At 40.1% G+C, this 24,755-nt stretch overlaps 1 protein-coding gene across 4 annotated transcripts in view; it reads right to left on the bottom strand.

Moving 5' to 3' along the window:
* The window catches only part of LOC126162796 (CD109 antigen-like), a 237,194-nt gene that overhangs the window by 101,934 nt on the left and 110,505 nt on the right, over positions 1 to 24,755 (bottom strand). For all 4 annotated transcript variants that reach the window (XM_049919517.1, XM_049919516.1, XM_049919519.1 and 1 more), the window contains exons 3-5: positions 10,767 to 10,851; positions 2,393 to 2,585; positions 1,379 to 1,603 (exon numbers count right to left, since the gene is read on the bottom strand). In XM_049919517.1, the coding sequence (XP_049775474.1) occupies positions 1,379 to 1,603; positions 2,393 to 2,585; positions 10,767 to 10,837 (489 nt within the window). In that variant the 5' untranslated portion in view covers positions 10,838 to 10,851. The remainder of the gene's footprint in view (positions 1 to 1,378; positions 1,604 to 2,392; positions 2,586 to 10,766; positions 10,852 to 24,755) is intronic.

Raw genomic sequence — 24,755 nt, forward strand, 5'->3', positions numbered from 1 at the left:
CCTTCTTCCAAAATAGACAATACACACATTCACTTTAAAATGATGCCTGTCCCCCTCATCCTCTCGAGTCATCCTAGGAAGGCTTTTGGTGATCTGTTCTAGTTCTATCTTTCGGTAGATGTCACACACACACACACACACACACACACACACACACACACACACACACACACACACACACACACACACACACACACAGAGAGAGAGAGAGAGAGAGAGAGAGAAAGAGAGAGAGTCACACAAACGCGGCCCTCACACACACGACCACTGGCTCTGGCTGCCTGCCCTCGGCATGTGTGTGAACTGCTCTTGCAGAAATTTGTGTGTGTGTGTGTGTGTGTGTGTGTGTGTGTGTGTGTGTATTTCAGAAGAAGGTCTTCTGTCTGAAAGCTTGTGTGTTTAGTTTAGAAGTCTTTTTGCTGCGCCTGTCTGCGATTCAACATCTCCACTATATGACGAGTGGCAATCTAGCCTTTTCATAATACTGCCATTATTCTATACTGGCTTTTCCATTGTTTGATAGATAAATTTACACAATCTAAGTACACATTTAATAGGTGCAACAATGAGTCTTGCAACTAAAGTACTTGTACACTATGTGCACTGATACATCTATTAAAATTCTTCTATTTTCTATGCACAATAGCTGATTAATAATTTTTGTAAATATTTATAAAATGCTAACTGAACAAGTCACTCACAGACAGAAATAATTTGTTGTACAGCTTCATGCAAACACAGTTAAGGCTATTCTGGCATTCACTCAGTTTGGTATATTCAATATCTACATTATTTCTATTTCAGGTTCATAGTGGTGGACACTACTACTGCATGTTAATCTCTGTGAATAATTTTTTACTGAAGAGTGAAGGTACCGCCATATCTTCCTTGATACTTAATGGTTTTGATTTCATTCTTCTTTCTTTTCTTTAATAAAGAAAAAAAAATATTGTGAATTGTGTTATCATGATAAAGGGCATTTCTATCTAATTACATACAACACATTAAAAAATGCCAGTCTTTACACAAAGTGTCAATCCTCTACAAGTCTTCTGTTTTTCCCCAGAAATTTCTGGTCTTCACTCGCATTAGTGTCTTCTCCATCTTGACTTTAATCCCAACAGAATCTTTTAATATTTTTTATTTTTATTTTGCCTTTCTTTTTTCATCCAGTGATGCTTACTATTCACTATCAGTTTTGCAACCTTTATCTGTTGGAAATCAAGGATATGACCATTTTTATTTCCTTCTTTTCCAACACACTTTTCTTCAATCTTAAGTCAATCTATGACAAGTAAATTTCTTCTACTGCTTGGTGAAAATATTATTATAGTGGTACTAAAAAGGATTTATAAATTAACTGCCATAAGTTACTTACAGTAATATATATATCAAGGGCTCCAGTAACACTTGGTTTGAGGTGTGAATTTAGGACTATTGCTCTAAACATCACTTTATGACCAGGTTTATAAATTGCTTTATCAGTCTGAATAAATACTGAATAACTTTTATGAATGTAATCAACATTTGTTGAGTTTTCAAACACCAGTCCTTTCTCTCCTTTGACTATGAGTTTGTAAATGCCACTTCCCAAGTCTCCTATCTGAAACAGAATCAAATCAAAGCACTTACTTTCAGTTTAGAAACACAAAACTATCAACTAATTATTACACAAGTCAAACTATGAATTACACAGATGATACATCTAATACCTCAGCATGACAATAGATCAAACTTAATAAAAATCAGAAGTCCACCCTCCCCCTTTTAGATGGTGAGATTTCAAGTTTCCAGCCAGTCTGACGATTATGTTTTTGCCACAATGTTCGGATAACAGCAATGTACCACCTATCAATCGTGCTGGAAAAATCTCATAAATCATATTCCACCATTTCTTGCCTTTCTTTTAAGTAATAACAATTGATCCTTTATGCTTATCCCCACGGTCAGTAGGCTACCGTTAATTTACAAATGAATTTCCACATTAAATGAGGCATTCACTACTAGAAACATATTAAAATTATGCCTGGTACATTTCAGTATGCAACAGCGATAATCAATTTGTTACAAACAACCAAAAACAACCAAAGTTTTAAATACTACGGTTCTGTAAAAAAAATTTAAAAAAATAAAATAAAATAATTTGCATTTCTCTAGCCTATACCAATGATATCTCCATTGATATATGTTTAGAAATAAAATAAGAAAAGTGTGCAACCAAAAACAATGTGAATTTCCCAAACAGCAAAGATAACTTGACATACCTGAATATTTTTGCAATTTTACATACACTATTTCTACAATTCATTCTCAATAATACAAAAACAGAATTCATGTTTGGAAGATTCTTACATTTAGTATTGCTACAAAGAATAAATCTGTACACAAATACCTCCAGCTTCACAATCCTGGTGGTGTACGGCTCCACAGTTATCATCTGGCTTGTTACAAAGTTGCTGCCCACATCTTGTTTTCCACCAACAGTTACCACTATATCACATGGCTCCGATACAAACTGAGTGCTCACAGCAACATGGTATTCAGAGTTAGGACGCAAAACCTTTGGTGCAACAATTGTGTAGTACCTGTTGGCAGTGTTAACAATTTAGTACCTGAGTGAATACAATTTCAGCATATTTATGTACATATCTGTAAATACATGCAGCTCCGGGCACTTTTCACTTTTCAACAGGATTACAGGTTCTGTAAGGTGAGAGCGAGTGAGAGAGACTTGCTAAAGTTAAAAGGGACAATAATACATACATCACCACACAATTACAATTAAGAACTTTTGGCTGAATATGGGAAAAATTATGGCATGACAAAATTCTTTGAACACTTAATTCAATGGCAACAGAAATGTTTCTTCCAAACAATGACCTGTAACTATCGGTCCACATAGGATAATGCATGATACTATTATGTTCCAAAAAGCTGCATGCGAAAATGTGATTTTTCAAGCAGTCACATCTCTGGTTCCATTGATCACAGAGAAAAGGGGTCAAATGTTTTGGATAGCCCTTTGTCTAGTGACCATTTGTATGCCTATCAGAAGAACGGGCTTATTGTAGCTATCTTACAGTACAGGGTCAAAATTTAAATATTAAACTTCTCTAGACCTGGTAAATTCAGCATATCGGTTGGTTCTTTTACATTAGGTGTACTCTGTGGTAGGCCGTATATGGCTTCTAAAAGCACGATTTGTTCAAGGGTGGTTCCTGAGAAATCTGTGGAAACCATGAATTTTGTATACCAAAAGTACCAATTGTAGGGCTGGCCACTTCTATGATTTCTATTCATGGCAAATTGTCAGAATTTTTAACATATGTTCTTAAAATGATTTTCTCAGGGAACCTTGAAATGTTAAACAATATCATTCTCTGTTACCGAGATCCAGAGGTTCACACAGTTATCATACTTAAGCTTGTAAAATATGCACATAATATCTGATCTGAGGCATAAATGTAGTTTGAACTGGCATAGTGAACACATGGAAAGGGTCTGGGGTTATCACAAGGGTTCAGAGTCCACCAAACTATATTTTAGTGAGGATTGTTGCCATCAATAAAACTTAATGATGAGCTGTCTTCGTATAATGGAACTTGACACCTACAGAGGCTGTTTTGGCCCTGAAATTATTTAGTTGTGTTGCCTGGCAGTGTAAGCACCTTACAAGAAATGATTTTGTCATGCAAAATTATCTGTACTTACAAATCAAGTGCCATATTTTTGGAGTACCGTAGGTGTAGCCTAATAATGTTGTGCATTTTTGGATTATTTGTGTCAAAGTAAGTAAATGTGTTGAAGTTTATTTATAAACTGTCAAATGTTTACTGACCTACAGAATTTGTTTCATATAAGCAGCACATCCTGCTGTAACAGGTAAAAAGAGGGGAGCCAGCTGAAAAATGCTCATCAGAACAGAAAAAGGGCAAAAAAACTACTCTTCAAAAGACTCCAACAGAAAACTGGTAACCACCTGCCTCAATCCTCATTCCATCTTCCTCATAAAAAATTTGGGCATAAGACCATATTTGCACTTTTCTGTGCTGAAAGACAGTAGCAAAGAGACAGTGCAAGCAGGAAGCATGAGAATGAGAGAGAATGAGAGAGAGAGAGAGAGAGAGAGAGAGAGAGAGAGAGAGAGAGAGAGAGAGAGTGGTGGTGGTAGGAGAGAGAAAGTGGTAATAAAAGAGAAAGAGAATGGAAGGAGATAGTAGCAGTGGGAGCAAGACGGAGAGGAAGCACTGAAAATGGGAAAGGAGATGAGTGGAAACCACACAGAGGGTTGGGTGATCTGGACCCCTGCAAACTGGTGAACTTTAACATGAAAAATTTGCTCTCTTTCCCCCATCCCCTACATCCACATGTTAAATTTCCCAGTCTAGTGGTCAAAACCACTAGCGAACCATCTGCAGGAACATGTGTGGAGAGGAGACAATGGTGGTTGAAGAAAATGACAGCGGACTGTAAGTGAGAAAGAAACAGAGAGCAAAATAATGGGACAAAGACAATGGCAGTGGGACAGAGTGTGAAAGTGACAGAGGAGGCGGCATCGTAAGGAAGAGTGAGAGAATGGAATGAAGACAGGACACTGGAAGTGGCAGAAAGGAGAAAGTAACAATGGGATAAGAAAGAGGGCAGTGGGAGGAGACAGTGGCAATGAGAGGAAGATGCTGAGTACAAGGGCTTCACTACAAAAAGAGACTGGGAAATGGATTTAGAATGTTCTGTGTTAAAAGAGCACGAATATGCCGGAATGAAATTTTCACCCAGCAACAGTATATGCACCAAAATGAAACTTGGTGGCAGATTAAAACTGTGTGCCAAACCAAGACTCGAACTTGGGGCCTTTGTCTTCCACCAGCAAGTGCTCTACTGACTGAGCTACCCAAGCATAACTCATGAACAGCTTTACTTCCACCAGAACCTAGTCTCCTACCTTCCGAACTTCACAGAAGTTCTCCTGGGAAGCTTGCAGAACTAGCGTTCCTGGCAGAAAGGGTACTGTGGAGACACAGCTTAGCCACAGTCTGGAGGATGATTCCAGAATGAAATTTTTGCTTTGCAGAATAGTGTGTGAAAGGCAAAAGTCCTGAGTTTGAGTCTCTGTCCTGCACACAGTTTTAATCTGCCAGGAAGTTTCATACCAGTGCATACTCTGCTACAGAGTGAAAATATCATTCTGGAAACATCCCGCAGGCTGTGGCTAAGCCATGTCTCCACAATTTCCTTTCTTCCAGGAGGGCTAGTTCTGCAAAGCTTGCAAGAGAGCTTCTGTGAAGTTTGGAGGTAGGAGATGAGGTACTGGCAGAATTAAAGCTGTGAGGGTGGGTCTTGAGTCGTGCTTTGGTAGCTCAGGCAGTAAAGCACTTGTCCATGAAAGGCAAAGGTCCCGAGTTCGAGTCTCATTCCAGCGCACTGTTTTAATCTGCCAGGAAGTTTCAGCGTGAATATAACTGCATACCAAAATTTATGGTGAGGAATCAGGACTGGGGCAGCTGGCTCCCCAATTTTCTTTTGGAGTCTTTTCAAGAGGAGCATATCAGTCTTTTTTGTGCTCCAACAAGATCACGTTTCAACTGGGTTCACTATAGATTTCACTTTAAAAGAATCCATACCGCACGTAATAAACGATAAATTGTTGCACTATTATCGAAGTATTTTTCACTATTCTATAGTCTCATGTGCCAACTAACAACATTGCTAATGATTCTCATACTGAAGCTGGACTCTGTCAATACTAGTGCTGTATACAAAATTACACTGTTAACCTGGCTTCCCACTGACCCCAGTTCTCGACAGTTTTAATTTGGGTATGACCTAAAACAAGTTTTTCTTCAAAAGGATTTTGCTGTATCTTTTATAGTGAATTTTTTTGCTCTGGAACAGAAATATACACCATTCTGAAACTTTTTGGCAGATTTGCAGCTGTGAAGGCAACTTTTGAGTACTGCCTGAATAGGTTAGTTGTGTAGAGCACTGCATGTAAAAGGCAATGATCTAGTACAAAGTTTTAATTTTGGAACATTTTTCTGCAGATGGTGAAGCTAAGCACAGTATTTAACAGACGGGAAAAGAAAGACGTTAACGAGTTAAAATCAGTATTTGCCATTATAGTTCATTTATGACAATTCTAGACAGACTAAAGAGAAGCACACACATGTTAAACTATTATAACATTATATGTGTATGCACATACAGTTAGAGAAACTGGGTAGTTGACCTGGACTCAAGTTTTTGTGCGTGTGACAAACTGCAAGAAGTCCCTACTGGAACCAAAACACTGCACAAGAATAAAATATATTCCTGTTGTTCTATTGTAATCTCAAGAATAGAAGTGAAATATTCAACATCCTCTGCCACAGTTTAGTCTGGCACTTTTAACAATTACTGTACTGTCAAAACACACATCCATGTATTCTGGAATATGAATGGTCAGAAGTTCAGTATCTGTGTAAATGATATCAGTGGTACTTTTACTTGCCCAAAGGAGTAAACTAAACAGCTTTGTTTATTTATAAATATGTCTACAGCGACCTGAGGGCTAGGAAACCTGACTCTACACTTTTTTTAAGAGGTGTTTCAACATCGTCTTTCTCTCTTCTACCTTCTTGCTGAGAAGTTCTGTGGTTCCATAGATTATTTGTATGGATTCTAAGATTTTCAAATCTTCTTCCACCCTTACTGTTACGGATCACCTGGCTCCAGACTGGCTATAATTTTATCTCCAGGCAACTTTTCAGCCACTGGTGAAGATGTGTGCATTTCTACATCTACATCTACATCCATTCTCCGCAAGCCACCTGACGGTGTGTGGCGGAGGGTACCCTGAGTACCTCTATTGGTTCTCCCTTCTATTCCAGTCTCGTATTGTTCGTGGAAAGAAGGATTGTCGGTATGCCTCTGCGTGGGCTCTAATCTCTCTGATTTTATCCTCATGGTCTCTTTGCAAGATATACGTAGGAGGGAGCAATATACTGCATGACTCCTCGGTGAAGGTATGTTCTTGAAACTTCAACAAAAGCCCGTACCGTGCTACTGAGCGTCTCTCCTGCAGAGTCTTCCACTGGAGTTTATCTATACTCTCTTCTAACGCTTTCGCGATTACTAAATAACCTTGTAACCAAGTGCGCTGCTCTTCGTTGGATCTTCTCTCTCTCTTCTATCAACCCTATCTGGTACGGATCCCACACTGCTGAGCAGTATTCAAGCAGTGGGCGAACAAGCGTACTGTAACCTACTTCCTTTGTTTTCGGATTGCATTTCCTTAGGATTCTTCCAATGAATCTCAATCTGGCATCTGTTTTACCGACGATCAACTTTATATGATCACTCCATTTTAAATCACTTCTAATGCGTACTCCCAGATTATTTATGGAATTAACTGCTTCCAGTTGCTGACCTGCTATATTGTATCTAAATGATAAGGGATCTTTCTTTCTACGTATCCGCAGCACATTACACTTGTCTACATTGAGATTCAAAAAGCCTCAGTGAACGTCCGATGTCATCCACAAGGTCATTTATGTATATTGTGAATAGCAACGGTCCTACGACACTCCCCTACGGCACACCTGAAATCACTCTTACTTCGGAAGACTTCTCTCCACTGAGAATGACATGCTGCGTTCTGTTATCTAGGAACTCTTCAATCCAATCACACAATTGGTCTGATAGTCCATATGCTCTTCCTTTGTTCATTAAACGACTGTGGGGAACTGTACTGAACGCCTTGTGGAAGTCAAGAAACACAGCATCTACCTGGGAACCCGTATCTATGGCCCTCTGAGTCTCGTGGACGAATAGCGCGAGCTGGGTTTCATACGATCGTCTTTTTCGAAACCCATGCTGATTCCTACAGAGTAGATTTCTAGTCTCCAGAAAAGTCATTATACTCGAACACAATACGTGTTCCAAAATTCTACAACTGATAGACGTTAGAGATATAGGTCTATAGTTCTGCACATCCGTTCGACGCCCCTTCTTGAAAATGGGGATGACCTGTGCCCTTTTCCAATCCTTTGGAACGCTACGCTCTTCTAGAGGCCTACGGTACACTGCTCACTGCTGCAAGAAGGGGGGGCAAGTTCCTTCTCGTACTCTGTGTAAAATCGAACTGGTATCCCATCAGGTCCAGCGGCCTTTCCTCTTTTGAGCAATTTTAATTGTTTCTCTATCCCTCTGTCATCTATTTCGATATCTACCATTTTGTCATCTGTGCGACAATCTAGAGAAGGAACTACAGTGCAGTCTTCCTCTGTGAAACAGCTTTGGAAAAAGACATTTAGCATTTCGGCCTTTAGTCTGTCATCCTCTGTTTCAGTACCATTTTGGTCACAGAGTATCTGGACATTTTCTTTCGACCCACCTACCACTTTGACATAAGACCAAAATTTCTTAGGATTTTCTGCCAAGTCAGTACATAGGACTTTACTTTCGAATTCATTGAACGCCTCTCGCATAGCCCTCCTCACACTGCATTTCGCTTCATGTAGTATTTGTTTGTCTGCAAGGCTTTGGCTATGTTTATGTTTGCTGTGAAGTTCCCTTTGCTACCGCAGCAGTTTTCTAACTTGGTTGTTGTACCACGGTGGCTCTTTTCCATCTCCTACGATCTTGCTTGGCACATACTCATCTAACGCATATTGTACGATGGTTTTGAGCTTTGTCCACTGATCCTCAACACTATCTGTACTTGAGACAAAACTTTTGTGTTGAGCCATCAGGTATTCTGAAATCTGCTTTTTGTCACTTTTGCTAACCCAGAACTATAACATGAAGGGGAAATCTACTCGAAATATTTTCCAAATTATCCTTCAGTTGCTCAGCCACAACAGCTGCTGAGCCAGGGGGCCTACAGAGACATCCAATTACAATGTCTGAGCCTGCTTTAACCGTGACCTTCACCCAAATTATTTCACATTCCGGATCTCCGTCAATTTCCTTCGATACTATTGCACTTCTTATCGCTATAAACACGCCTCCCCCTTCACTGTCCAGCCTGTCTCTGCAGCATACATTCCAATCTGAGTTTAGAATTTCATTACTGTTTACATCTGGTTTCAGCCAATTTTCTGTCCCTAATACTATGTGGGCATTGTGACCGTTTATTAATGAAAGCAGTTCTGGGACCTTTTTATAGACGCTCCTGCAGATAAAGAGATATGTCATGAAGATAAAGAGCTATGTCATAATACTTCAAAGTTTAGCTTGTTTTGATGTCTGTACAAGACAATTATGGTCCAGTTGACATTAAGTACTCATGCAGAGGTTCTAAGTTTCCCAAGAGAAAAAGGTCTTCAATTTTGACTCACATAAAGAGTACAAGAATGCCCAGCTTGTTTAATAGTGGCCCACTTAGCACCTCATACAGCTGAGATAAGATATTTGTATTCCAAAACCACATCTTGTGCCTTTACGGATGCCCTAAAATATAAGCCCTTGTGGCAACAAAAAGTGAAGTATGCAAAGTAAACCTGTGTCTCTGTGTGCATGAGGGTGGCGGACAGTGGACCTTATCTTAACCACAAATGCGGTTATAATGAGTAGTGCCACAATGTGCTGTACTCCTCAATAGGTGTCAGCATTTGCATGTAAATGGGTTTCAACATGTTGCATGAATCCTTTGCAACAACTTTGTTTAGCAGTGAGCTTTTGCTGTGATTAGTTATGTAGTTATTGTGGTCATAATGGAAAACTTGAAGGGAGCTACCATTGCAACAGAAGCAATGGCAGTCATTAAGTTCCTAACAACAGAAGTCATTCCTCCAATTGAAATTTATCGAAGAATGGATAAACAAAAGCACTGGATAAATAGAAGTTAAGTGAGAGGTCCTATCACAATGTAATTCTTGGAAATGTGACAGCAGCTCTGCTTTGAAGTGCCAGTTAAGGTATCCATATTGGTGGCCTGGAACTAAACGAGGAGAATTCATTAGGAAATAATAATAATAATAATAATAATAATAATAACGTTTTGGTTGTAAGATGACAATATGAAGTTACCCACTTCACTTGACACTAAGGAACTCAAGACCATACCTTGTTTGCTATACAGACCAGATCTGGTACGCCGTAATTTTTGTCTATTCCCTATATTTAATGAAGAACTTCTTGGAGAAATCCCAATGACGAAATCTAACTGGCGGTGAGGACCTGGCTATGGGAGCAGAAGATGGCTAATATCCCTGGCAGCTTCATGACACTTTTGTTATTGATGACAAAAGCGTATCCAGTTACCAGTGCTTACATCTAAAAAATGGTGGCGTATCATTGAAGAATTAATTCTCTGGAAATGATCTGTGGAGTCTTTATTAAACTATTAACATCCACTCACTCATACAGTTCATGGAAATATTACTCGTAATTCAACACTTGTACATTCCATTTCAGCAGGAGGCTGTGAACAGAACCCATTCACAAGAGCCTTCCAGCTACGCTTAGTCACAGAAATTGGTCTTCTTTCACTTTAGTAACCATCATAGTAACACACCAGAATGGTGCCCTCCACAGAAACATTTGTGAGAAATTGAACATATAGAGATTTTTTATTTGGGAAAGAGATCTTAAGTTCTGCATTTTTCCAAGTGCTTTAGAAGCAATTTTATACACTCTGTTAGCAATGTCAATTCATCTGAGAAAGCCATATGCTCCTCTTGGAAAAACATTAGCAAATTTTTCTTTCATACCCTTTCATTATTATTAAAACGCGTTTGAGGAAGAAAACTGTAGACTCATTACTTCCATAGAGAGGCAGTACTCACCCTTGCTGCCCACGCACCATCCACACCCTGAGAAGTGCGAGCAGAGACACCAAAAACAAGGCCCGCAACATGATGATCGTCCAACCTGAAAACAAATCAAATATTTAATATGTTCCCCACTACTACAATTAATTACACCAAGAAGTCTTACAGTGCTGATGTCAATTAGGTCATATTATAACATCTAAGGTTACAGTTCAGACCTCGGACAGCAAAAGAGAGATATGGCTTCCATTGTCTTTGACTCATTCATTCATCAAGATCTGTGGGTCCCATCAAGAAGGCAACCTTTAAGAGTTATGGAATGGGTCAACACAGACTTTAACAAAAGAGAAGTAACTCTTAGAAACTTAATCTGAACGCCATATTTGCAATAAAATAGAACTATGAGAGGCAGTCAAATGAATACTAAAAACCCATTACAATGGGACCATGGAATGATTTCATTCAAAAGTAACCACCACATGTGTTACAACATTTTTTCCATTGAGAGACGAGGCAATCAGTTCCTGTTTCACAGGATGTGGTCAGCTGCTGACAGATCCACAGCCACACACCCTCTTGCACATCCTTGTCCGACTGAAACTGACATCTACACGTCTTTCTTCAGATTGCCAAAGATGTGAAACTCACACTGTGTAAGATCCAGGCTGTATGGGGAATGCTGCAGTATTTTCCAAGCAAATCATTGAAGCATAGCCTTCGTCCAATCAATAGTGTCGGGGCAGGCGTCATCACGCAATAGAATGATACCGTTTGACAGCAATCCTGGGCATTTTGACTTAATGGTGCACCACTATTTCTACAAAATGTCTTCATAGCGCTGTGCATTGAATGTTGTTCTATGCTCAAAGAACTTGAGGAGCAGAGGGCTCCTGTAATCAAAGGAGGAGGTCATGATGACCTTACATGGTGCCACCATTTCGACCCCGAGGGAAAATGGCAAAGCCAGCAGTAGAAACATCCCTTATCTTCCCCACCAAAGAAACCCAAAGCTTTCACACAAGTTCCGGTAAGGTCATTCTGGTGCATAACAATGCCTGCCCCCACACTGCCTAACAGATGAAGGCTATGCTTCAGAAATTTGTTTGGGAAACACTGCAACATTCCCTGTACAGCCCAGATTATTCACAGTGTGATTTTCAAAATCTTTGGCAACCTGAAGAAAGACATGCATGGATATTGGTTTTAGTTGGATGGGGAAATGCAAGAGTGGGTGTGTGCAGGTGTGGATCTGTCAGCAGCCAACCTGTCTAAGAAATAGGAATTGATCACATCGTCTCCCAGTGGGATAAATGTGGTGATTAGCTTTGAATGGAATCATTCCATGGTCCCATTGTGTTGGGTGTTCAGTTTTTATTTGCCTGCTCCTTATATACTGCTTAATACTATTTGTGCATAGTCCAGCTCAATGTAAACTAGCAGACTACTAGGAAAAACACCACTTTGAAAAAAAGCAACTGCTTTCTCAGTTACCTCAAATAGATTCCGTATGTTTTCCATCTGCAGTTTAATACATAGTTGTTGTTTATCTTCCACCTGTAGCTTAATCTTCACTTCATTACATTGGTATTTTTAAAAGGAAACATTTTTACATCTGCTTGAACAGAGGGTTGCTTAGAAAACACTACTACTTTCCATGCAGCTCCACAATGAACATTGCTGTTTGTTAATGCAATTAAAAGGAATGTCCTATCCTTGAAACTAGACAATCAGTTACTTTATACAGTGGCTAATAAGCTATATTTCAACCTTCTTTTGAACTGGTAGAGATTCTCAACTTCCCACTTTATTTATTGCTGTGTATGTGAGTGCGAGTTCCAAGATATTTAGAGAGACCTCTGCAGGATGTGTGGTTATCTACCTGTCACAATATTTTTACTGCTTCCCTGCTGAATAAATATTTTCTTTGCTTTATCTGCATTAACTCCAGCAGATAATTTCTTAACACTACAGGGGGTAAAAATTTGCAGAATAAGCTAATGATAGGTTACCACAATAAGAGATACTTCACTTGCAAAATATTCTGTAGGGCTATTCAACTATTATCTGAGCTATATCTAACACAGCTAATTTTTTATCTTTGATCAGAATGTTGGTGTTACCAGCAAACTTTATAGTTTTGGAATTGTTCTTTCTACAGCAATAACTAATATATAAGGAAGTGGTCTTACCATTCTGCAATTGGGAGCCACAGTATGATATTGTCCCACCCCACCCCCCACCCCCCTCTCCCCAGAAATCTTGGTTGTGGTAGCAGATTGATTTGCAGTATAGTGCGAGGTTTAGTTTAGGTCAGAAGGTGATAGTTTGAGAGCTGCTGAAGCCAACAAATGTGAACGTCAAGTAAAGGTTGTGTAACAGATTGGCCTGAAATGTAGCCTAATGTTTATGCACTTATACTCCTTAAGCATACTTCACCATATTTAATGCACTTTTCGTCATAAAAACTAAAATTGCAAAGTTAATGATTCTTCTTTAATTTATCTGTCTTATGACAGGCTTCACCTTGAGGCTTCCCACTGTTTACTGTTCTGAGCATCTTCCCTCACCTGTTTGTATGTCCAACCACTTCTAATGTCATCCATCACTGCACATCTCTTCCTACTTCTTCCTCTCATTCATTCCACATTTTCCTCTGAATTCTTTGCTGTAAACAATTCCTACCCAGAACAAGGCCCAGTCAAAATTTTATCCTCTTTCTAATAATTTCTTATAGTTTTCTTTCTTCATTACTTCATTCTGAAGGCTGTCGATGCACTTCACCATATGCATTCTTCTCCAGTCATATTCAAAATGTCTGCTTCACCTTTTCAAATATTCTCTTTCCCAAAGATATCCTCCTCGTTTCTTCTGTACAGTTTCCATTCCACATCATTAAACTTCCTAGGTACAGAATGCATTTTACTTGTTCTACCTTCTTTCCATCTAAGAATATATTAACTGGTGCTTCCTTCTTTCATATTTTCATCACTTTTGTCCTTCCTATAATTATCTTCATTCCATACTTCTCAGCTCTTCTTGCTGTACTCTTCATCATATTCTGCAGCTCTACTTGATCATCCACATGTTTTACAGTCTTTACCCTTACTCCTACAATTACAATGCCCCTTGGGTCCTCTATAGCTTCACCTGTATGTTCTTCTCCATATATGTTGAGCAGCTTCAGTGACTGAGCATCCTTGCTTTCCACTCCTTCCAATGCCTATTCATCTCTTTCAGCTCTTCATTCCCTGTTCTGTCACTTTCTGTTTTGTGGACATCTCCTTTATTTACGTATTTTTCTATGCTATATCAACATATTTTAAGACTCCCAGCAGTATATTCCTGTTGACTACTGAATACCTTATCCCACTTGATAAAACAAATGTACACCACCTTGTTCATTTCAATCATTACTTTTCCAATCATCCTCAAACCACCTACAGTATTCCTTGTTCCTGTATCCTATCTGAACGTGAACTGGTCTTCCCCAATATATCCCAATACATTCCTTAATTTTCTTTTCAATTCTTCTTAGTATGACTCTTGTTACAGCCTTTATAACAAATTCAGAAAACATATATTAGACAACGGACAGATCTTTGATGAATATTCTACGCATATTATGTACATATAGCATTCATAAACTACAAAAATGCAATGGTGTGGCTACTGATGCAGAAATTGTTCACATTTTCTTTAGCCCTGTCAGAGGAGGGTATCAGCATGGCCAATTTAAGTCTCAGGCGACACAGGCCTCTATTCAGGATGGCAAGTTGAGAGGGGAGCCAGAGGTGCAGAACAGTAAGATTTCTATACAAGATGTATAGACTGTAGTGACTGGTTCGGATGCCACACTGAGAGGGGCACCAGGGGTGTCCAATTGCAAGATGTACAATGTGTATCACAATTAGTAGCAAAAAATGACACAGGTTAAATGTATAGGGGAAAGGGGGTAGAAGGGGGCAGGGGAATGATAAGTCACTTGGGAGGAAAAATGTTTTCAAACAGCCCTTAGTGTTAGCTCCATTCCACCCAGGACTGTTGCAGAGAGGAGCGAGGAACAGAGAGCAATACCAGTACACCTGCACGAGATCAGACTGCCACGGGGAGTTGAGCCTTTTTTTAACATCTCTTATAGATTGTACATATGTCTTACTTAGGAATCTAGATATCAATGGCAAACAACTTAACCCAGATACACCTGAATTATTTGAATTTTACTGAAATCTTTAATTAATCAGTTAATTATGATAAAAATCATACGTATATAATAGTTTACACCTTTTATTTGCATAGTTTCTGAATAATGCCTCATCCTCTGGAAGGACTTCTGCTTTCTTCACACGAATTTAACGGAATGTCACTATTTAAGAATCAACGCAGCACTATGAAACGAGAAACATGAAGTGGTACAGTACATTTAATACACTGTGTTGTGAACTTTTCCTGACATTGGCAACACTGAAATTGTTTCGTCTTTCTCGAAACAGAAGCTAGCAGAAAATCTATGGCATAATGTTCCAATTGCAATAACTAGAATCAATTTTTGAAATTTAGTATAGGCTTTCTCTTTGCATGGCAGTTTGATTCTAGAATCATAGTGACAATTCTTCATCGAAATGCCACACGGTCGATTTTACCATTATCTTCCGTGCAGAGCTGCCATTCACTGTCCTTGGCTGTATTGACAAAATATACAGTGATGGGGAAGAACCATTTCTTACCCCTAATAAAGAGAGTGACAGAGTGAAATATTTTGGTGAGCTCTATCAATTCCATTCATAAACTTGTTGTAATGGTAAATGACTCTCGGGTACTGAACTGTTATCCATCTTTTATACTGATGTGAATATCGTATTGCTGTACGAGTTGGATTTATAATATCAAAGCTATGGCACTGTCACCACATTGCTGTCATTCAGTAAATCCACTGCTATATCTGAAGTTTAATGTCCCTCAATGTTTCTTTTCCAGTTCATTTCCATTTGGTAGCATGCAACTCTTACCAATTCTGTTAGCTCTTATTGTACCTGTGGCCTGAGTATTTCTTAGATGCAAGTAACACAGATGATGAAATTAAGTAAATCAATACAATCTATATGGCAGCTCTTCCAGTTAGTTGACATACATTGTAACTACTCTGTAACCAAGGGCATTGTCAACATATTTCTCTGGCAATGTACCAGCATCCTAGTATGGCACAAACCATGTCAGATATCCATTATTTGGCCCTCCACACCAGAACTCAAACACATATCTTATAGTTTTGCCTCGTTTAAAGGTCTTTGCCCCATGCTGCCCAAAATATAGTGAAAGCATAATTTCAGTGACTGGCCATTTAAGCACATGCTTCCAGGAGGATGTTAGCTTTATGCATACAAAAATCAGACATAATGTCTTCCGCCTCTTGCCTTTTGCTGTAACATATCAGCCATGCAAATACCCATATTGTCCCTTACTATACTGATACCTATAAGACATTCTGAGGGAATACACTAACAGTTATTCCTCTAGTACAAATGTGCATTGAGATGTTATACTCATATAAACTAGAAGATCAGGCAGATAATCCATTTTCTGAAAACCAAGTTTTCTCATGCACACTGAATAATACTAACTCAACATTGAAAGCTACATGCTGTTTTCAACATTGGTATGAGTCCTTTGATGAAGTCATCTGTTCGAAGGTAGAATAAAGGAGCAGCATAAAAAGTTTTAAGCTACCCTGTACAAATCTTCCCCGAAGGAAAACAGACGTATCCAGGTTAAATTACTACAATTTTAGTCCCATAGCAGCAAACAGAAATAAGCGTTAGCATATTCCATCATATAGTTGTGCCTAAACACACAATGTTCAGAAGTTATTTTGCTCTCAAGAGTTTAAGATTGTCTGTACTTTCAGTAAAAGTCTCCTCAAAAATTATATTATGAACTGCTAACCATCTACACTGATCAACATTTTATGAACAAAATAATATCACATTCACAAAAGACAGTTACTATTAATAACATTAAATTCCACTATTCAAAAATCCATTTTATTTAATTGGTAACTAATGACAGTAACTTACTGGTACTATAAAATGATACTAGTGAAGCTGCATGTATAAAATTCCTCCATTACCTGATGGAACAACATATCAAACTGAAAGTAATGCACTGGTAAGATGGTCACAGTGCCATGAAAAGTCAACAAATGCAGGCATGTTTTGTGCAGTTTAATTCCTTGCTATATTAAGGGGGTTAACTTTTGGGGCAAATTCAGATAAGGCCTCCAAATAAAAAGTCAGTAGCTCATCCTTTTCCAGCCGCATCTTTCACACTAATGTTAGTAAACTTATTGTTTAATGTTATTCATGAGACACATTAAAGTCAACTGGAAATGAAAGTAATGTATGTATATGACCTCACTATAAACCACAAGAAACACAAAAACTTCTAAACCAACAGAAATACATTCCTTGTTAACTTTTGACTGTGTGTGTTATGAAATTCTTCTAGATAAGCTTAAGTATTATGGTATGAGTGGGACAGTGCATGAATGGCTTAATTCATATTTAAATTGAAGAATGTAGAAGGTTGAAATAAACAGTACAGATAGTCTGCAAAAACCAGCGGAGTCCTCTAAATGGGAAGGTATCAAGAACAGTGTTCAGTCTTGGGTCCCTTATTGTTCTTAATGTATGTTGATGGCTTGCCGTTCTATATTCAACAAGATGTGCAGCTAGTTAAAGATATTTCTTTTTGCTGATGATACAGGTATATAGTAATCACACCCAGCAAGCAAGAATTAGCTGGGGAAATTATTTTTACTGTCTTTCAGAAAATTGTTAAGTGGTTCTCTGCACATGGACTCTCACTAAATTTTAAGAAAATACAGTATATACAATTATGTACAGTAAATGGCATAAAATACAGTCTTTGAACAGAAGTCTGATGCTAAAGTAGAGCATTCAAAATTTCTGGGTGTGCACATTGATGAGAAATTGAATTTGAAGAAACACATTGATAATCTGCTGAAACATTTAGACTCAGCTAGTTATGCTTTTAGGGTTATTGCAAATTTTGGTGATAAACATATCAGTAAATGAGCCTACTAAGCCTATTTTCATTCACTACTTTCATATGGCATCATATTTCGGGGTAACTCATCAAGAGAAAAAGTATTCATTGCACAAAACTGTGTAATCAGAGTAATAACTGGAGCCCACCCAAGATCACCTTGCAGTCATTTATTTAAGGACCTTGGGATATTCACAGTACCTTCACAATACTTACGAAATTTGTAATTAATAACCCATCCCAACTCAAAAACATCAGCAAAATGCATGGCTACAACAGTAGACGAAAGGATGATCATCAGTATTCTGGGTTAAATCTCACTTGGGCACAGAAAGGGGTTAATTATGCTGCCACAAAAATCTTTGGTCATTTGCTAAATAGCTTTAAAATTCTGACAGCCAACAAACATCTAAAAATAAATTAAAAGATTTTCTGAATGACAATTCCTTCTACTCAATAGATGAATTTTTTGATATGAAGTAGTAACTGAAAAAAAATTACATTGTGCACTGAAAATTTAAGTTATGACACGTTCCACGTCATTACCGAAATGTATTCATGAGCTAAGCCACAAGTAATAATGTAATGTAATGCGTGTCCACGTTTTAATGGGTGAATAACATCTGATTAGCATTTAAAAATAATATTCGATGTATCACTTCAGAATAAGTTTGAAGTAAGTCACAAAGTGCAATGAATACTATCAGCAGGCCTAAGTCACATATTATTTTTTTATTTGGTTAAATCAGTCCAGAGTTCGAAAGAACGCAAGAGCACACTATCTCCAGTACGACCATGCCTCGTTTAAGCACAGTGGTCTTCACACCAACATTCACGGTGATGACTGCTGTCTTCATACTGTTACAACAGAGGCTTACTCTACAATATGTACTTGTTACATATCACATTGTTGCGAGAGATCGTCGGTATCTGGATATAAACAATTAGACAGTTTGTATTTCAATTCAGATACAATACCTGTACGCGAGCCGATTTTTTTTTTTTAATAGAGTGATTGCTCGCTTGCTCATTATCTAACGACGTATTATATGACACACCACCGTCAGAACTGGTCTTTTTAAAATTTGTGTCCACAGAAATAGGAGAACGCGAAATCACTACTTCGTATCAACAAGCTCTTCCCAACAGTGGAGACTTGTCAACAGTTAATCTTCCCAACAGTAAAGAGCCATTTACATGCACAGATTTATTGGCAGATCGACCGACCTACTCATTTTGCGGGTGTACCAGTAAATGTGCGTTGTGCAAAGTGCGATAACGAAGCAGCATTGCGTCAGTGACCAGGCCTGCTGTCGTCGCGTGACGTCTTCCCAAAGGAGTGTGTTAGCCTCTCAACATCAGTTCTTAGAATTTAAAGCATCGTAAGCACAAGGGTGCTTTTCTCCAGCACCGCCAGTTGGAAAACTGCCATTTGGTCGAAAGTTCCATTGCTTGTTTCAAAAGCGTTTCTGTTCTTGGAACAGGGAAATAAATAGAACACAGTCTGTACGCAATGCTGTCAGTACTACTTCCACAATTCTGATGACGTACTGAGTGGAGGGAGAGTCATTGGGAAAATACTAAAGACGAGGAAGATTCTCCGGTTGGTAAAAAAACTGAAAAAGATAAACTACTGTGCTTCTTTTAACAAACCTGTATTTCGTGGCATTTTAAGCGATATTTTCAAGAACATCGAAAAACATTAAACATCGAAAAACATTAAGCACACATGTCAGAGAAATAGAAGAGAACGACTGCTTGGAACAGGATCGAATGTCTCAGCGAAAGCATTTCTACTCTGATCGATTCAGTCGGACCAGAGAACCCAATCCATTCCATGTAAACACAGCTCACACCATTATGGAGCAACCACTAGCTTCCACAGTGTCTTCTTGACAACCTGCGTCCATGAGTTCGTGGGATCTGCGCCACACTCAAACGCTACCATCAGCTCTTACCAACTGAAATCGGAACTCATCTAACCAGACCACGGTTTTCCACTCGTCTATGGTCCAGCTGATATTGCCACGAGCCCAGGAGAGACGCTGCAAGCGATGTCGTGCTGTTAGCAAAGGCACTCGCGTCGGTCGCCTGCTGCCATGACTTCTTAACGCCATATTTCGCCGCACTGTCCTAACGGATACGTTCGTCGTACGTCCCACATTGATTTCTGCGCTTATTTCAAGCAGTGTTACTTGTCTTTTAGCACTGACAACTCTAGGCAAACGCCGCTGCTCTAGGTCGTAATTGTGGACTGTCGGTCACTATGTTATCTGTGGTGCGACGTAATGCCTGAAATTTGGTATTTTCGGCACACTCTTGACGCTCTGGATCTTGGAATACTGAATTCCTAACTATTCCCGAAATGGAATGTTCCCTGTGTCTTGCTCCAATTACCATTACGCGTTCGAAGTCTGTTAAATCACGTTGTGCGGCCATAACCACGTCGGAAACCTTTTCACACGAATCACCTGAGTACAAATGACAGCTCCGTTTTTTTTTATTTTTCTTTATTGTGATTTCATTCCACTGCCCCATATGGGCAGGGGAGCGCTGTCAGCGGCACAATCCGCTGCTCTTCAGCCGAGTGACATGGCAACTAAAATATGAATAAAATGTTACATACATAAGGCGATAAAAAAGGGAACATAAAACATAGTAATGGGAGAAAATTGAGGTAAAAATAGACTGACATGGAGACGTTCATGGGGGACAGTTAAAAAAAAGTCACCATAAAGTTAAAAAACAGTCGGCGATTCTTAAAAAACAGAGAAGACACTGAATGGACATGCACAGGTCAAAAGTCGGCCACAGTATTAAAAACACCCCAGAACAACACACTTAAAGCCACTTGGAACACACACGACGAAGAATAAAACTGCCAGGTGGGACCTGCCGAGGGAAATGTCAGAGAGGATGGAAAAAGAGGGGAGAGCAAGGGGCAGCAGGGGAAACGGCGGTATGAAGAGAGGAGGGGCATCAGTGGGTACACGAAGAGGCAGGAGACACGTGGGGTGGGAGATGAAGAGGGAAGACAGGGCAGGACGGAGTGCAGAGACACTGAAAGGGGGCACAAGAGAGGGAGGGGAGTAGGAGGGAGAAGCCACTCAGGAGGAGAGAGGGGGAGGAGAGGGAGCCCTGAGGAGGAGGCAGGAAGAGAGGGTTAGAGTTGGTAGGAAGGGTAGATGTCAGGGCGAAGCTCATCATCCGGGAGGGGTAGATGGTGGAAGTTGCGTTGGGAAAGGAGATGGAAGGTGTGGAGATGGAGAGAAGGTGGGACACAACGGTAAAGGCGCGGCAACTGGTTGGGGGTGGAGAGGGGATCAAGGCGGCGGACAATATATAGTGTGCGGATGTGTTCAAGGAAAAGGAGAAGGAGAAGGTGCGGGAAGGGGACGAGGTCGTAGATGATACGCGTGGGGGACGGAAGGCGGATGCGGAAGGCGCGAGGTGGAGCGCATGGCGTTCGAGGATTTGGAGGGCTTTATAGAACTGGGGAGGGGCGGAAATCCAAGCTACGCTGGCATAACAAAGGATGGGGCGGATCAAGGATTTGTAGGTGTGGAGGAAGGTGGAAGGATGCAGACCCCACGTCCAGCAGGACAGGAGTTTCAGGAGGCGGAGGCGGTTGTGAGCTTTGTGTTGGATGGTAAGGAGATGGGGAGTCCAGGTGAGGTGGCGGTCGAGTGTGAGGCCAAGGTATTTGAGGGTAGGAGTGAAGTGGATAGGACGGCCATAAATGGTGAGGTAGAAATCACGGAGGCGGAAGGAGCGGGTGGTGCGGCCTATGACGATCGCCTGAAAGCTCCGCCAATACACTGCCCTTTTAGACCTTGTGTAAGGAACACTACTGCCAGCTGTACGTGAGCGGATCACTCCCATGACTTTTCGTTACCTCAGTGTAACAGCTCGGTAGCGTTCACAGTTATCAGTCACTTTTGTAAGTAATTATTACATGCTTCTTGAAGTCTGAGGATATTTCGCTTCTCACGTATCTCGCACACCACGGGGAATAGCTTTTCTCATGACTGGCTCTCCCAAGGATTTTAATCATTCAGTAATGGGTCTCTCGGCCTATCCATGCGCAATGCGTTACATTTGTTTGTGTTCAGAGTCAACTGCCAATCTCTGAACCAAGTGTCAATCCTCCACAGATCTTCCTGCATTTCGCTACTATTTTCTAGCGCTGCGACATACTACGAAGCGGCCGGAACTTTGAGCACATAGGTAACGTATAAGTTTAAAGATTACAAATGTTTGGGGAAGAGTACAGCAACAGAGTTGCAGAAAACGAAACACTTGTGTCATTATTGGAAGCGTAAAAAAAAAAGAGGAAAGAGAGAGAGAGAGAGAGAGAGAGAGAGAGAGAGCAGCCGAACACCAAGCTGTCAGCTATGAAGCGCAGAGGGAGGGAATTGACATTTTTAGAGTTCCAGTAGTTCATAAATTATTCATTTCTTGTATGTTTGGTGTATTTATTATATGATGTGTGTCACAGACATTTACAATCCTTTAACTTTTATTTTGAAATAAGTTTCTTAAACTTGTACATAAATACATAGAGTTCACATGAATATCATTTTTGCGTTTGTTTTGATTTACCATTATGTCTTTCCTCAAGGTCCTGTAAATGACGCTGCATATTCCGAGAATATTTTCACATAGTAACTGTGGAGGTACTGCTGCACTGATTAGAGGTGTTCTGCCAGTATCTAGAAACCTTGACACAGCTAAGAGCCTCTACTCACGACTTACAGCTTCTTCGATCACAGCATTTACGGCTGAGGAGTGAAAGGGGGGGAGGGGGGAGATGGATAGTGGGAGGGGGGAGGATGAGGTAAACAGAGAGGGGAGTGGAAGAGATAAACAATGACAGGGGGAGGGGGAGATGGAGGTAGAGAGAGACGAGGAGAAAGACAGAGATAACGGCAGGAGGAGATGGAAAGAGTATGGGGAGGAGGAATGCACAGAGATGGAGGAGAAAAGGACAGAGAAAGGGGAGAGTAGCAGATGTGAGCAAGATACGCGTCATATGCTCGCGCGAACGAAGCCGCGTAGGTATAGCTGTAGCATTGTATGTGTTCTCTCCATGAGACTGTGTAGATGTTATGTAACCAGGCCAACCAGGACTTCTTTCCCGACGCTTGTACTTCTTTCACCTGTGTCAATGAATTCTTAATGTGAGAAGTACCAAGTGGTTCGAAGCCCATTTTAAACCGCAGGATCCCTTGCAAGCCCCAAGTCAGCTATTAGTATCCCTTCCGATGCGCTTCATTCAATTTATCGAAATTTAATTACGAAATTATACTTCTGTAATACACGCCGCGAGCCGTGACGACAAAGATTTTATATCGCTGGTGCCAATCCAAGCCCCGGAGCTTGTTTTAAAACCATTATTCAGTTATCTGTCGTCTGGATGATCTAGACCGGTGGTCCCCAACTTTTCTGAGACCACTACTCAATCAGATATTAGCTACTACTCACTCCCCTCCCCCATAATAAACAACATTTGCAACTAACTGCACTGAAGAATGAAAAAGAATTTTCTTTGAAAATTTCCATTTTTTATACCATCAATGGCGAACGATAAATGATATTTGTGTTCTGTGGTTGTTTTGCTAAACCGCGAACTTTCGAGTCAATCTGACACTTTTAACTGCTTATTCCGAACAACCTATACAATGATGAAACAAGTCTCAGTGCATTGCGAGTGCTATCTACAACTAGTTCTCAGAAAAGAAAGCTAACTCTCCACATTGAGGATAGACACTTGTTACAAAACATGCTTTCTCTTGATCACTCCTCTTCCTGGCCACTGGCTTCACCCACACCCTGCACCCACATTTAAAATCACTATAAATGTGTGCACCATACGTAGTCTTACTGTTTGCATATATCTTGACTGCTGGACTCCTTACTTTTGGACTGGAAAATATAGATTTCAGACCGCCGATGCTGTGTGCCTGGCTACTGCCAATAATAATAATAATAATAATAATAATAATAATAATAATAGTGTAGTCTTCCACAGCAGTGAAGCAGCAATTACATGGATATTGTTGTGCAGTCACTTAGTTCATCTACTGTTGCGAGGTGAACAACTAAACTATTTCTGGCCCATTGTAGGAACTACCTACAACTCGGAGATGACACTTTCATGAGATATTTAAGTACGTTTGATGTATATTTAGCAATTTTGCTGTCATAGATGCATGTGTAGGTGGACTATGTAAGAAACATGCTCGTACATTCGTTTCACACGCTGTAACATCCACAACATTGTGTCCGTGCGTTAATGACAGTATTTGAAAAAAATAAAATAAAAAAGTAATTATTGGAAACTTACACTGAGGTGATAAAAGTCCAGGAACAGCGATATGCACATACACAGATGGCGGTGGTATTGGGTATATACGGAATAAGAGGGCATTGAATTGGCGGAGCTGCCATTTGTGCTGAGGTGATTCATGTGAAAAAGTTTCCGACGTGATTATGGCCGCACGACGTAAATTAACACACTTTGAAATCAGAATAGTAGTTGGAGCTAGACGCACAGCACATTCAATTTCGGAAAGCGTTAGGAGTTTCAGTATTTCGAAATCCACAGTGTCAAGAGTGTGCCTAAAATACCAAATTTCAAGCATGATGTCTCACTGCGGACAACGCAGTGACCGACGCCCTTAAGACCCAGAGCAGCGGCGTTTGCGTAGAGTTGTCAGTGCTAACAGACAAACAACACTACTTGAAATACCACGTAAATCAATGTGGGACGTACGACGAATGTATCCGTTAGGACAGTGCAGCGAATTTTGACGTTAATGGCCGGCCAGAGTGGCCGAGCGGTTCTAGGCGCTTCAGTCTGGAACCGCGCGACGGCTACGGTCGCAGGTTCGAATACTGCCCCGCGCATGGATGTGTGTGATGTCCTTAGGTTAGTTAGGT

This window comes from Schistocerca cancellata, chromosome 2 (genome assembly GCF_023864275.1).
Source record: "Schistocerca cancellata isolate TAMUIC-IGC-003103 chromosome 2, iqSchCanc2.1, whole genome shotgun sequence".
Taxonomy (NCBI): domain Eukaryota; kingdom Metazoa; phylum Arthropoda; class Insecta; order Orthoptera; family Acrididae; genus Schistocerca; species Schistocerca cancellata.